We start from the raw sequence: 13,291 nt of genomic DNA on the forward strand, positions 1-13,291 counted from the left end.
AATAGTTGCCCCCAAAAGTGAATGTCCGTTAGCTGAGCCTGAAAGACCACTGAGTGGCCATGAAGGACATCCTAGAGATGACTCCTCTTGCTCTCCCCTTTTGAGGACCAAGTAGCATCTTCACTAAAATTAGCTATCACAGTCAAACGCTGTGAAAAAGCAACGATATGTCCTTAAAGCAAGCAGCCGGCGGGGGCTGGGCACCCACGCTCTCAGTTCTGACCCTTTCCGGGTCACTCTGGGCCCCGATGGGTTTGAGGCGTTCCGCCCCTCCCTCGCTCTGTGAACACACATTCACCTAAGAGCCAGCAGTACAGACTTCTGCAAGCTGCCTCCCGGTGGCCTGTCTGAAGGTTTATTTTTAATATAACCATTTAGCCGGAGGAAAGCTCCAGCATGATGTTTATTTCATCCGGGAAAAAGGTCAGAATACTTATTGGAAAAATCTGAAATAACAAGAAAAAAATTTCTGGCGAATTTTAGGGTGACATTAAGGCGAAGCGCTTCCTTTGTCCAGGCTCGCACTCTGCAGTTAGGGGCGCCCCGTATTCATGGAGAATATTCCCTGAACAGTGCAGATGGGGGGGGGGGGGGGGGGGGCGGCCCAGGGCCTGTGAGGTCGCGTGCTGACTTGATAATCTCCTGCTTGAAGTCACTCAAAACTTGGTAACTTCTATTCAGTCACTAAAATAACGGATCTTTAACTTTTCAGAGAAAGTTAAAAGACACTCATGTTAGAGGAAATTCTGGTGACATTTTTACTAAAAGGAATGACTCCAATTCCCTGAATAATTAAGACTGTGAGACCCCGTTTTGATGGCTTTCTGCGTATGTAAATGTCTCCGAGATAAGTGCTCAGTGTTCATCTCTGTAAAATTAAGTTACGATAGGGAAGTCCTCGCCTGTTCAAAGTAATGAGTGTCACTTGCAGAGCGCTGTGTGTTTTGTTTGCCGTTTGGATTAATCCCTTTGCACATAACTAATTCTGGAAAATGGAGTTTACATGTCTGTACCATGAAACAGAATCTGTCATGTAGCAAGCAAGAATTTCAAGGCCGAGACCTGAATTCTTACTTCCTGCCCAGAGGCAGCAGTGAGGCAGCCTGGCTCCTAGAATAACCTCGGTCTGTGACCGCTAAGCGGGTCCACGCAGGGCTTCACGCATCTGCCAAGCATGTCGCATGCACGTGGCAGTGACCGAGCTCGGCGTGGTACCAGTCACACCTCTCTTCCCCGGCGGGGTTCGTGTTTCTCTCTCAGCTGCGTGGCTGGCTGACAGAGAACATTATTTGGGGAAGGAATCCCTGGTGGACTGGGCCGACAATGCTCTTTCCAATGCAGCGCCCGGAAGGCAGGCGATTGCACGCGTTTGGGGAAGAGCTGGCCGGGCTGCTGGTGGCATTTTTTCAGAGTGGAAACATTTTTTGCATCCAAAGGACAGAACCAAGGCAAGATCTCCTAATCATGGGGCATATTTTCAAAAGAACCTATCGGGATTATTTTCCTCTTCTCTGGCGTAAGACACTTCCTTGAATGTTGCAGAAAATAGAGAGCAGTTTATAAGCTAGAATGACGGAAATTGTAGCTCATAAACGATTTCGTTTCTGGAACTCTCCCTTCCTAACAGGAAGGGTGCTACTCACCAAGGGACCGGGCGGCCCGTCTTGGCCTGCAGCTCCGGGGAGACCTTGTTCTCCCTGTGGAAAATAAACAGGATTGATTTCTTAAATGAACAGAAACATATTTATGTTAATTTTGGAAGAAAGCAAACATTGCCTGTGGAGTCCCTCACATGGAGAACTCCTACAATTAATTGTAGGCAATCTCGAGGCTTCTCCCTTCGTGTGGTATTTGTCTACAGGCACACACACACGCTAGGTATAAAAATATGACAGCTTTGTGATCTTAGGGTTTCGTTTACTACTCTGCCTTTATGAGTCAGAATTTCACCATGAACTAATTAAATAAATGACATACTGAAATACTTAAGATTTTCATTGTTACATATTTCCCGAATTCCCTTCAAACATCCACACTCTAATTTATAAAATAGTGCTGACACAAACATTTTCACTTAGAATGGTGTTGTGTTTTTTTAAAAAAAATAAAATATCACAGATGCTCACCACAGGCCCGGGGATGCCCCGGAGGCCCTCTGGACCGGGCTTCCCGGAAGGGCCCTGCGGACCCACTGGGCCAGTTTTTCCGGCAGGACCCTCGGCACCTGCTTCCCCCTGTTAGGAAATACAATACGGCACACGGGACTAGTGAGGAAAGATGTCTTGTTATTTCATGAAAAATGTCTAAAAAAAAAAAAGTGTCAATCTAGACGTTGGGCCGTGTATGCAAAGCTGTGTAGGCAGGAGCTTTGCACACGTAACACCTACACAGCCGACCTTACCTTGGCGCCCTTTTCCCCTTGCCGCCCCTCTGCACCTGCTGCTCCCGGAGGACCCTGCGAACACAACACAGTCAGACTTCCTCTGCACTGACAGGGCCGCCTGTGACATAAAACACTCGGCATCCCTAACTCTTGCGGCCAACGGATGTAGAGAAGAATCATTTATGTTGCGTAACCTAATATTCAAAGTATCAAAGAAAAAGTTTTGAGCTAGAAATAAGACATTATAATCCCCATGATATTTACATTCTGTTCCTAATAATTCCGCCGCATTATTCATGTCTTCACTTGCGGCGTTTCCTAGAAACCTTTCAACTCGACACAAACAGGGCTTGCCTTTGATAGCCCGCCACAGTAAGATCTACACATACATATTCTAAGACCTGTAAAACTGACAATTACTGTGGAATATTTATTCCATTTCCACTAGTTAATTGAATTTTTATTATTACTTTAACAAGCATGCAATGCAAGGTGATGGAATTTTGTGCACCAGCTCAGACACAAGTCCTGAAAGTTTAAATGGATGATCTCAAGAAAATTGCATTCATTTTTCCCCAGACTCTCTTGTTTACTTCAATTTTTGCAAGGAATTGTACGCAGAGTCAGGGACTGAGATTGAGGTTGGGGAAGGGAGGGAAGATGGTGCTTTGTAAGGTTATCATGTTCACATCATGTTCATCAGCCCCAGAAATTGCTTTTCAGCAAAATGCATGGAACGAACTTGGTTTTGGAACAACTGTGAGGCTAACCTGGGTCTTAGCATCTCATGGCTTACTGACAGCAGCTACACACCGTCTTGTGCCTGAAGGAAATACGCATTCATTCTCTAGGATTACCAATGCATGACAGGGTGTGCGCGTCCTACAAATGACAACTTAATTCCCCTCCTTGTTCGGTAACTGTTAGAATGTTGACTGCCAGTATCACCGCCACTTGCAACATTCTGATCAATATTCCATTAGGAAGGCTTATGTGTAGGATTCACTCGTGGAAAAAAATGATAATACGTGTGCACACGTCTTGCCATTGCTCCTTCGGCACTAATGGCTGTTGGTCTATCTGGTCTCCAGTGTGGGGAGACCAAGGGGAGGGGGAATGTTGACTGCCACAAAACAGAGACAAAGCTTGCTTAAGCGTTCATGTTCCGGGGACGGGAGGAACGTAGTGAGGAGGAAGGGAAAGGGGCACTCGGTCAATGAAGAGAAATTGCATCCCAAGAAGATATTTACTATAAACCAAATTCATTTCTGTAAAGAGGAATGTCTGTAAATATCAATTCAAATTTCTGTTGCTGGGAGACCAGAGGAAAGCCTACTTACACTCTCTGTCTACGAAGATGGGTTGTGTGACCATGCCCCTAAAATAAAGCTACCAGAGGAGAGCAGCTCTGTCCTTTTGGGTTTCTTAGGGAGACCGAGCCCAAGAAATATATTCGGTGTTTCCCACCTGCCCACGCACCAAGTATGGGGCGGACACACGAGGAGGAGCAGACATCAACGCTGCGAGAGGCGGGTCCACAGGGGCTGTGTTATGGACAGTGTTATGGACAGTGCAGCCGGAAGAAAGACAGGGAGAACCCAGCGCCTGCTGTAACCAATGTCACCACAGGGTCTTCGCACTTACATCTCCCTGGTCTTTTGTTAAGATCCTTCCTCTGCTTCCAGATCAGAGACGTCTGCCCGTGGAAAGCCATCTACCCTTTGATGCGGATGGCTCCGAGCCCATCCCATGGCTCCTGCATCCAGGTTTCCGGTGTTTTGGGTGACATTCCATCTCTGGGATGCACTGGAGCTGACGCTAACAGCCCAGGACACCTAGAGCACTGGTCGGCAAACCGCAGCTTGCCGCTCTGCAGACTAATGAGTTTGCCGACCACTGGACTAGACTAAATGTTACCGTGTAGTTGGAAGCTGTGAGGATTAGGCAATTGTGGCATACTGTGTGCCAAGAGGAAAAGTGGTCGGCAAACTCATTAGTCAACAGAGCGGTTTGCCAACCAATGACCTAGACAGAGGGCGGGCTAAGCACGGACACATGGAGCTGCCCTTCCCTGTGACGGCCTCAGCCTGGCCTGGCGGCTCAAGTGGGATCGTTTCCTCGGTATTTTGACAAACGTCAGAAATCACCCTCTTCTCTAGGACGCACACTCCTCAGCATCATTCTAATGCACGGCTCACGTATATAGTGTATGGATTTACACACATAGTGGATAATGTGTGGATGGTTCCAGTAAAGAATTTTAAAAACTTACTCTTTTCCCAGGAGGACCTGGCGGGCCTGCCTCACCAGAGGGGCCGGGCGGACCCTATAAAATGAGAAAGTCACATGTAAGCCACTGGGTGCTGTTTGACAGCCCACAGCACTTTTCAGAATCAGGACTGAACCCCACCCTCCTGCTCCATTTCCCCACATCCCTCTCCTGGAGGCCCGCAGCCCTTCCTCCGACGCCTCACCTGCCGTTAGGTAACTGCAGGCAGACACCTGGTAAATCCAGTGGGGACTCCTCAGAGCCGAAGAAAGCGATCAGAAATACTGTGTTCTTTTAAAAAGTGCTAATTTCTCTGACAAGCATTCAACAGACGTGCCAACTATAGAATCATGCGGCGGTAATGCCTCTCAGATCGCATCCATCTGTGAAGCCATGGAACAGCGCGTCTCCGCCCCTCCCTGTGCCATGCCAGCATCGCTACGCCCAGGAGCACGAACCTCCGGGGGCGACGCTCTCGGCACAAAGCTGTGTTAGGGGAGCAGCTTGTCTCTGGCTCCGGCTCAAGCTCCCGCCCGCCCAGCCCAGCCACACCAGCCGCCACACGTGGCCACAGCGCTCCTGTGTCATCACCAACCACCGCAGCCAGCACAGCGCGGGGCTGGGGAGGTCAGCGCCCGGAGGAGTGATGCGCAGGACACGCCACACCCTGGCCTTCTCCCCCCAGCCTATCTGTGATCTCCACGGAGCTTACATGAACCTGGCCTTCTCCCCTCCCCGGCCTATCTGTGATCTCCACGGAGCTCACATTAACACGAGTGGACAGACAGCTGAGTTTGATGCCGTCGGGCAGAACCTGGTGCGACCACATTTTTTTTTATTATGAAGGCTTTGCTTGGATTTCTTAAATCACATCGAGTTAGAAACACTCCACGTAAGTTTGCCCTTGAACTGGAATTGAAATATAACTGATCATTCTTTCAGAACACATGGTTATTTCTGATTTTCTTAAATGCCTGAGGCCAGGGAAAGATCAAATAAAAGCAGCGTGTGCTTCCTCACCGGCTGCCCGGGGTCTCCGTCCTCGCCCTTGTCACCACCAGCGCCATCTTGACCCTGGAAGGGAACAAGAAATGAGCCCAGTCCCTCTCACTGCCCAGCCCCTCTCCTCAGAGACCAGGGAACGCGCACTGTGCCAGGCCCGGAGCTAAAGCGCCCCCAGGAGGACACAGGGTTCTGCGCTTCCTGGTCTTCTTTGGAGGACGGTGGTCTCTCCCTCTTTCCATAGAGGTTTGTGAAATTGTGACCACGTCGAATTTCAAATGTAGTGTGCTCTTTTTAAAAAAATTACTTTTATGGATGAAACGGGTTACAGAGGTCCCCCGGTCTCCCCCCATTGACCCCCACACTGTCCCCGCCAGGCCCTCACCGCACTATTGTCTGCGTCCATGGGCTTTGCACATAGCATGGAAGTTCTTTACTTATCTCTTCCCACCCCTTCCCTCCGAGGTGCGTGAGTAAATGTTCTCTGTGATTCTCAGCAATAGAGACGCCGGGAACACGCCACCCTGATTTCCACGCTACTCACCGCAGGGCCGGGCTCCCCGGGGGGGCCGGGATCTCCAGGGAAACCAACAGGGCCCTAGAAGGGTGTTGGCAGAGGGAAGGAAATAAGTGAAAACTGTTTAGGAACTCTGACGTCTAAGAGGTGAAGGTCATGGGAGAACCAGGTGAGCATGTCTCCCTTCTCTTAGCGATGTCCCAAACCGGGGAGTCCCTGAGGCCGTGCTGGCTTCTGAAAGTCAGAGTCTGGGCTTTCTCATCTGCCTACGGACAGCTCCCAAGTGGCCTTGACTTCGGTGCCACTTGGAAGGGGACCCACTCACCGGGTTGCCCTTCGGGCCATCGTCCCCTGGTGGCCCCTTGGCGCCGGGCGGTCCGGCCGCGCCGGGGGGCCCCGCCTCCCCTTTCTCTCCTCGTTCTCCTTTGGGGCCCTGCATACAGGAGAAAGAGCGGTTACCTACAAGCTCTAAACCGAGCTGTTCCCCCATTTCCAGGTGTTTCCATCGATAAGCCAGGCCCTGCTCTAACTGCAGTTATGCGAGGACGCTGACGGTCATCACAGACGGGGAACTTGGACTTCGGGGACACGCAGGCCGGCACCGAACTCTGAGGCGTCTCCTGGCTGCGCTTCCGGCACTGCGTTCGGCTTCCTAGGGTTCCCACGGAAACCATTGCCTTTCGTGACCAGAGGAGGAGGAACTCAAGAGGAACGGGCTAGTGGCAACCCACGAGGTGGGCGTAAGGCGGGTGCGGCTGCTATAGAGAGTCAGAGCGCACACGTGGGCCCCGTCCGTTCTCCCAGGACGCTCAGCGCTTTGAAGGAGGGCGACTCCACGCTTGCTTCTCGCTGGAGAGCCCCCGGAGCCTTTGCCCACGTGTGTAAACCAGGGTCTTAGCCTGTGCAGGTCGGGTTCTGGTTGTGGCTGGAAGGCACGTAGCTCATCCGTAGACACCGGGGAGCTGTTCTCCGTTGTCTGCGGCTGAGCTACGTGCCTTCCAGCCACAACCAGAAACCTGCCCAGACGTTTTCCAAGGCCTCCCCCAGGGGTCCAATCCACCAGGTTTCACCGGACCTAGGTGAGAACACGGCCCTCCTAACACAATTTAAACATGTTTGTGGATGTAGCATGTTGGTCTGTTTCTTTCTTTTGTGGACAACCCACCACCAAACGGTAGACCATCAACAGCTCCAACCTGAAGGCTCCACCTTACATAAATGTGACTCGTGCAATTCCTACGTTAATCAAGTCACGCGGAGGACACAAGAAAGCTGTCAACGGAAACGCTCCACGTGTCTGCTTTTCTCAACGGAAAGGCCAGGCAAGTCACTGGACTACAGCGAGGAGGTGGGTGACGTGACAAACGCGCTCCGGGGAGCCCCGGACCCCGGAGGGAAGGCCCGCGCTTACCCCCGTGCCTGCTTCGCCGGGCGGCCCTGGGTTTCCTGCTTCTCCAGGTTCACCCTGAAACGGAGAGATCGGATGAGCATCAGCACATGGACGTGAGGGCTCACCTTGGTGAAACCGCCTTCAGGGAGGACCAGGGTGTCTTAGACCAGCCCTGCAGTCATTCTGGTCTCCAAAAGGCAAAGAAACTCTTCCTGTTACTGCCCTTTCTTCCTCAGGGGAGAGGCCAAAGCGACCGCTCTCACTGGTGAGTTACCAGGAAGACCATCCACCCAGGGTCCCCCCAGCCTCACAGGACAACGCCGCTGCCCCCAGCCCACTGTGTATTTGTGCTACGTCCATGATCAGACAATTAAAAGTTTATGGATTCAACAATTCCAGGTATTTTTGTACCAAATGTGAATTTAATCTATCACTGACAAACAAGCAAATCCTTTGGTAGTATGATTCTCCTGTAAACTGTATTGAGTAGAGGCCTAAAGAACATAGAAACAGAATGTCTTTGTAAAATGCATAAAGGTACATAGATACCAGTTAAAACTGCTCCTTTTGAGGATGTACGTATTATACATTCGGATGGTTGTTTTTCTACCTCAGCAGACTGATAACTAAGCCTCCAAGACTAATAGGTTTTGGTTAGGAAAGTCTGTTACTAATTCTTTGGATGTAGAATGCTGGCAAATAATGTATCAGTACATTCATGTGCCATGTTTATCCACCCGATCAGAGGTACCAGCAATGCTGAGGCAGAAATGGTTCTAAATTTTTTAAAAATGTAAGGCCTGAATGCTCTAACATTTAACTCTACTCTCTCAAATATTCCCATTGCTCATACATTTGTTTGAAATGCATTACATTAAACAAACAGAATCCCGGGGGCCAGGCTAGCTTATGTATGTAATTCCTTCCTGGATGAAAATATGCGCATGTTTTAACTTCATGAATTATCTGCATAACGACGGAAAATATCAAGTACTTTCATTGTGTATAAGAAATTTTCTTCTCAAGAGGAGTAGCAAATATTTCCAGTTTTTTAAATAAATCTTACAAGTAATATTCATTGAAATAATATTGTATGTATATTATTTACAAAGCAATGGATCATTCAGCTATCTGAGTATGATGGAATGATATATGTGATATTTCTGTCATTATTCATATCTTCAAAATAAATCTTTAGTTTGCCATCCAAATCAAATGCTTTCTTTATGGAATATTACAGTCTACTGCATGAATTCACTTAGATGTGAAATTTAAAACAGTCAAACTCATACAAGGAGAGAGGAGAAAGGTGTTTCACAAAGCATATCTGTACCAGAACACCAAATTGTACAACTTAAATATATATAATTTTTGTTGATTATAGCTCAATGAAGCTGGGGAAAAACTCACAGGACATCAGGCCCTGGCCGGGTAGCTCAATTGGTTAGAGTGTCGTCCTGATACAACAAAGTTTGGTTGGTCAGGGAATCGACCAAAGAATGCATAAATAAGTGGAACAATAAACAACAAATTAATCTCTCTCTAAAAAAGTATACAGAGAAATACAGGAAATCTATTGACCATGAACTAAGTATCTTCTTAGCCACCGTGTTAACCCCTGGTGAGACCACGGGAACTGGAACTAGAGGGGAACTCGCGTTTTCTAGGCCCCTCTGTATACTGTGTTGCTGCATTTTAATCCTTGTCCACTACAAAGTTAAACTAGATTCTTAAGGATTATTTCCATTTTTTCAAATGAGGAAAATGACAGGTAGCAAAAAGATGGATTTGAATAATTGTTAAAATTTAAAGTTTTAACTACAAAAGTCTCTTCATTTAGAGAACAACACGTCTGTGTTCATTTGTCAAAAGTTCATATGCAAATTACCTGTTGTATATGAGAGCCACATGTGCACAAAATAAGTGAACCATTATTTAAGAAGCAGTTAATGCTGCGCAAATGTTAAGCAATGTCCCATTTAAAATCTTTTGAATAGGACAACATTCCAAGTAAAAAAATAAAATGTTACAAGCCTACATCAAATGGATCAATCTGTATTTTCTAGTATCAACAAGGCTACACCATACTCATTCTAGAAAGTCATAATTCATATGCAATGATACAAATTCTGTAGAGAGCTATGCGATAAATTTTAAACTATTACTCAGCATGCCACCACTTTGCCTCATTCTATAACACACTTGCGCAGGTTGAGAGCAAATGGCTCTGTTTGCCTTTTGTCATAAAATATGCATTAAATCGCAGGCCCTGTGCTGATACCATCTCTGTTTTGAGGAAACCGTTCAAGTGCAGAAATCCATCTGCAGCAAATATGTATTCTATGGAATCAGGCTACACATTTGTCAGCCGAGTGCAGCGTGACTCAGGGATACGCTTTTCTTTCCCTTTATATTTTTTCATTGAATTAGTGACTGGAAATAAATTTTCCAAAATAAAAATGAGGAAGCATTCAGCCAGAACCAAAGCTGGTATCAGAAACCTGTAATCTACAGCAAATTACATTACTCCAGATGCTGAAAAAAATTAAAATCAGAATTTCACTTCTACCTGGCTGTCACATAGCAGCATATTTTTTTTGGAAAGAGAGAGAAATGAAACTTTCTGTGATGGTGACGCTGGTGGAGTGGGCCACACCTGAGCTGTAGGAAGTGGAATCGCCGCCCTGGTCCACTGAGGCTTTCTCTGGAGACTGGGAGTGGGCTGGGCTACCAGCCAGGCTGTGAGCACATGGAAACAGCATGGCAGGGAGGCTCGCAAAGCTGCGAGCAGCTGGCACCCGTGTTTGCCAGGAGTTCCACAGAAGGAAAACCATCCAAGAAGCAACTGAAGTACTTACAACTGTTCCCACTGCACCCCAAAGCTTTGCAGAGCAAAGAGAGAGGCTGGACGGGCTACTAAGAGGTTGTAAAATTTGCTATGTGGGCAAAACTCAAAGCAGAGACTAGATTTCACAACTCCCTAGTCAGCATTAGAGCCAAAGCGTGAGGGGGGGGGGGGGGTGACGCAAAGGGAAGGAGGACAGTTGTGTCCTCATCTGTGCGACACAGGGACACCCTCAGACAGTGGTCTCTCCCGCCATTGTTCCCATGACAACTGGACGCCGTGAAAAGTGATCTTTCAATTCCACCCCCAGCTCACCGGCGCCTTTTCAACACTAAACTCCCAATGTAAGAATATAAACAAAGAGCTAATCAGTCTAAAAAATAGATTGTTAGGCAATAACACTTTGATAATAACTTTAAAGTGTTTCAGTGTAGTGTTTCTATGTAGTCATTAAGAAACTATTTGAATAATCATATAGGCCTGGCCCGGTAGCTCAGCTGGTTAGAGCATCACCCCGATAGGCCAAGATTGCCGGTTTGATCCCTGCTCAGGGCACATACAAGAATAAACCAATGAATGCACAAATAATTGGATAAACAAACCAATGTTACTCTCTCTCTCTCTCTCTCTCTCTCTCTCTCTCGCTCCTCCTCCCTCTCTAAAATAAATAAAAATGTAAAAAGAACAGTCATATAGGGCTAATTACATTGAAACTACTAGAATGTAGGTGTTGAGCAGAAATATACATCCAAATAATATATTCTAATTCTATCACATTACTTTTCTGAGCATTAAAATTTTAAATTAAATTTAAATACAAGATATGACCCATCAAAAAAATTTTAGACCAAACAACAGAACTTTTTCTGATAGCATTTAATAACTAGAAAATTCAAGAAATTTCTGTTGTTTCTACTGGGTAATATTTTATATTATAAAATTTCACTTTTGGCCACCAAAACTGATAAGTATTTTAGTTTTTACATAAAGCACAATTGATGTCAATGTTTGGAAAATTCCATTAAGAAATGAGCATGAATGCATCAATAATAAATCAGAGAAGCAGTGTGCCATTTTCCCAGGGAGGAGGAGGAGACTTTTAAATGTGATGGGGCTCATGAGAAAAGCCATCCTGGGTCGGATGTTACGGCACATGCCAACGGCTTTACCAAGCGCCAGAGACAGGGCACAGTGTTAGCCATGAAAACGGAACTCCACATACGACAAACTGAGTAATTCCTTTGTAGTTTTCCCTTTTACGTCATTGCACCACCGATCTCTTCTAATTTCAGTAGAGAGTGTTATTAGAGACACTTAGTCAGGTCAGACATACCGGGTCAGCGTAGATCTTGATTTAGTCACTTTCTACTGATAAAACCTTGATGCAAACACGGGAATTCTCCAGGCTTCAGCTTTCCTGGCTTAGACATGTGGACGATAATAACACCCTCATCACAGGGTGGTTGGGTGGATTAAAGGAAATACTCCATGTACACCATCTGAACAACACCTGGCAATCAAAACCATGGTATCGCAAATCATTCCACCTCTCACTACTGAGCTACCGGAGAGGAGGACTTGCGGTTCATGTAACTGTGTGTGAAACACTCAGAAAGAAGCCCTGGGAACATGAGCCAATGTTACCCAAATCCTCTATTCTTGCCATTTCAAACTGTAAATCACTACATTCCTGACCTTTTCTCCAACACCACCAACGGAACCAATGGATCCTGGAGGTCCTTGTGGTCCCTGCAGGAGAGGAAAAGGAACACAGTTATCCTCCTTATAATGACATAATAAATCCTAAGTACCGGTATATATCTGGTTCTTCTTAAAGAGAGAAATGTGTGCAAGGATTTCCCAAGTCATTGGAAGAATGGGACAAAATCATGCCCTTTACTGCGTTGTTGAATTCACTGAAGAGCAAATAATTTAATTACATGGATTTTTAAATGCACCAGAATTTTCAAGTTAAGACTCGAGACTTTCCAACGCTAGTCTTGCCAGTTGGTACACAAAACGTAAATTCATCCTTCCTATCAGCAAACATGTCCTATTTAGAGGATGATTTTTGTGAATTTGTGTAGTAGATCAAAATACGACTCTGGTGAGGAATTAGTTGATCCATGCCAAAAACAAGGTCAACCATCGCTCAACCTCAAAATTACTTCCGGACAAGGAGAACCTAAAAGCTTTTTTGGTACATCTGCTTCTGGTACATTCTGGCCAGGATTAAAAGCAGACATAAGAGCAGTAAAGACAGGAACAGATGACTCGTTCTTGGTGAAAAGGTGTTATCACCTCAAAGCCTATACATTTGTTGTTGATAACAAGATAAATATGACATTACCTTTCAAAATCCTAGAATATTGGAACAGTGAGTTAATTATGAAGCTCTGGGGAGATTGTTTATACAATTCAGAGGAAACATTTTACATGGTGAGAGGTGCATGATATATAGGCACACGTTACTCAAACATATTTTATAGAGTGAAAATACAAATGCAAACTTTTAGATAAAAGTCACCAGTGACAGATGCATACGTAAAGGTGGTTTGAAGTAGAGTCCTGGGCTCAGGCAATCAAAGCTAACCATCTCCTCAAGCCATTGTAAGCAATAAAGGTTAAATTTTGAGACAATTCAGTAACACTGAACAGTTATCATATATGCAAGGCCCAGTCTTAGTATGTTGAACTGAACAAATGTGGTTATTCTAATAAAGGCAATATTTCTAACTCACCAATAAGTATTTAATGTGCACGTTGCACCTGTTTTATATTTATGGTGATTAGTTCCCTAAAAAGCCTGTTTCTTTTCTTGTAAAATGACCTGGAGTAAACAGGGGATCCTTGAACTCTGCACTTAAACATTTAATAACAGAGTG

At 46.0% G+C, this 13,291-nt stretch overlaps 1 protein-coding gene across 1 annotated transcript in view; it reads right to left on the minus strand.

Moving 5' to 3' along the window:
• COL11A1 (collagen type XI alpha 1 chain) overlaps nucleotides 1-13,291 on the minus strand; it is a 141,768-nt gene that overhangs the window by 11,079 nt on the left and 117,398 nt on the right. Inside the window, exons 49-57 of the mRNA XM_008147090.3 lie at nucleotides 12,102-12,155; nucleotides 7,583-7,636; nucleotides 6,497-6,604; nucleotides 6,199-6,252; nucleotides 5,673-5,726; nucleotides 4,656-4,709; nucleotides 2,402-2,455; nucleotides 2,127-2,234; nucleotides 1,644-1,697 (exon numbers count right to left, since the gene is read on the minus strand). Coding sequence (XP_008145312.2) covers nucleotides 1,644-1,697; nucleotides 2,127-2,234; nucleotides 2,402-2,455; nucleotides 4,656-4,709; nucleotides 5,673-5,726; nucleotides 6,199-6,252; nucleotides 6,497-6,604; nucleotides 7,583-7,636; nucleotides 12,102-12,155 — 594 coding nt within the window. The remainder of the gene's footprint in view (nucleotides 1-1,643; nucleotides 1,698-2,126; nucleotides 2,235-2,401; nucleotides 2,456-4,655; nucleotides 4,710-5,672; nucleotides 5,727-6,198; nucleotides 6,253-6,496; nucleotides 6,605-7,582; nucleotides 7,637-12,101; nucleotides 12,156-13,291) is intronic.

This window comes from Eptesicus fuscus, chromosome 22 (assembly GCF_027574615.1).
Source record: "Eptesicus fuscus isolate TK198812 chromosome 22, DD_ASM_mEF_20220401, whole genome shotgun sequence".
In the NCBI taxonomy this organism is placed as follows: domain Eukaryota; kingdom Metazoa; phylum Chordata; class Mammalia; order Chiroptera; family Vespertilionidae; genus Eptesicus; species Eptesicus fuscus.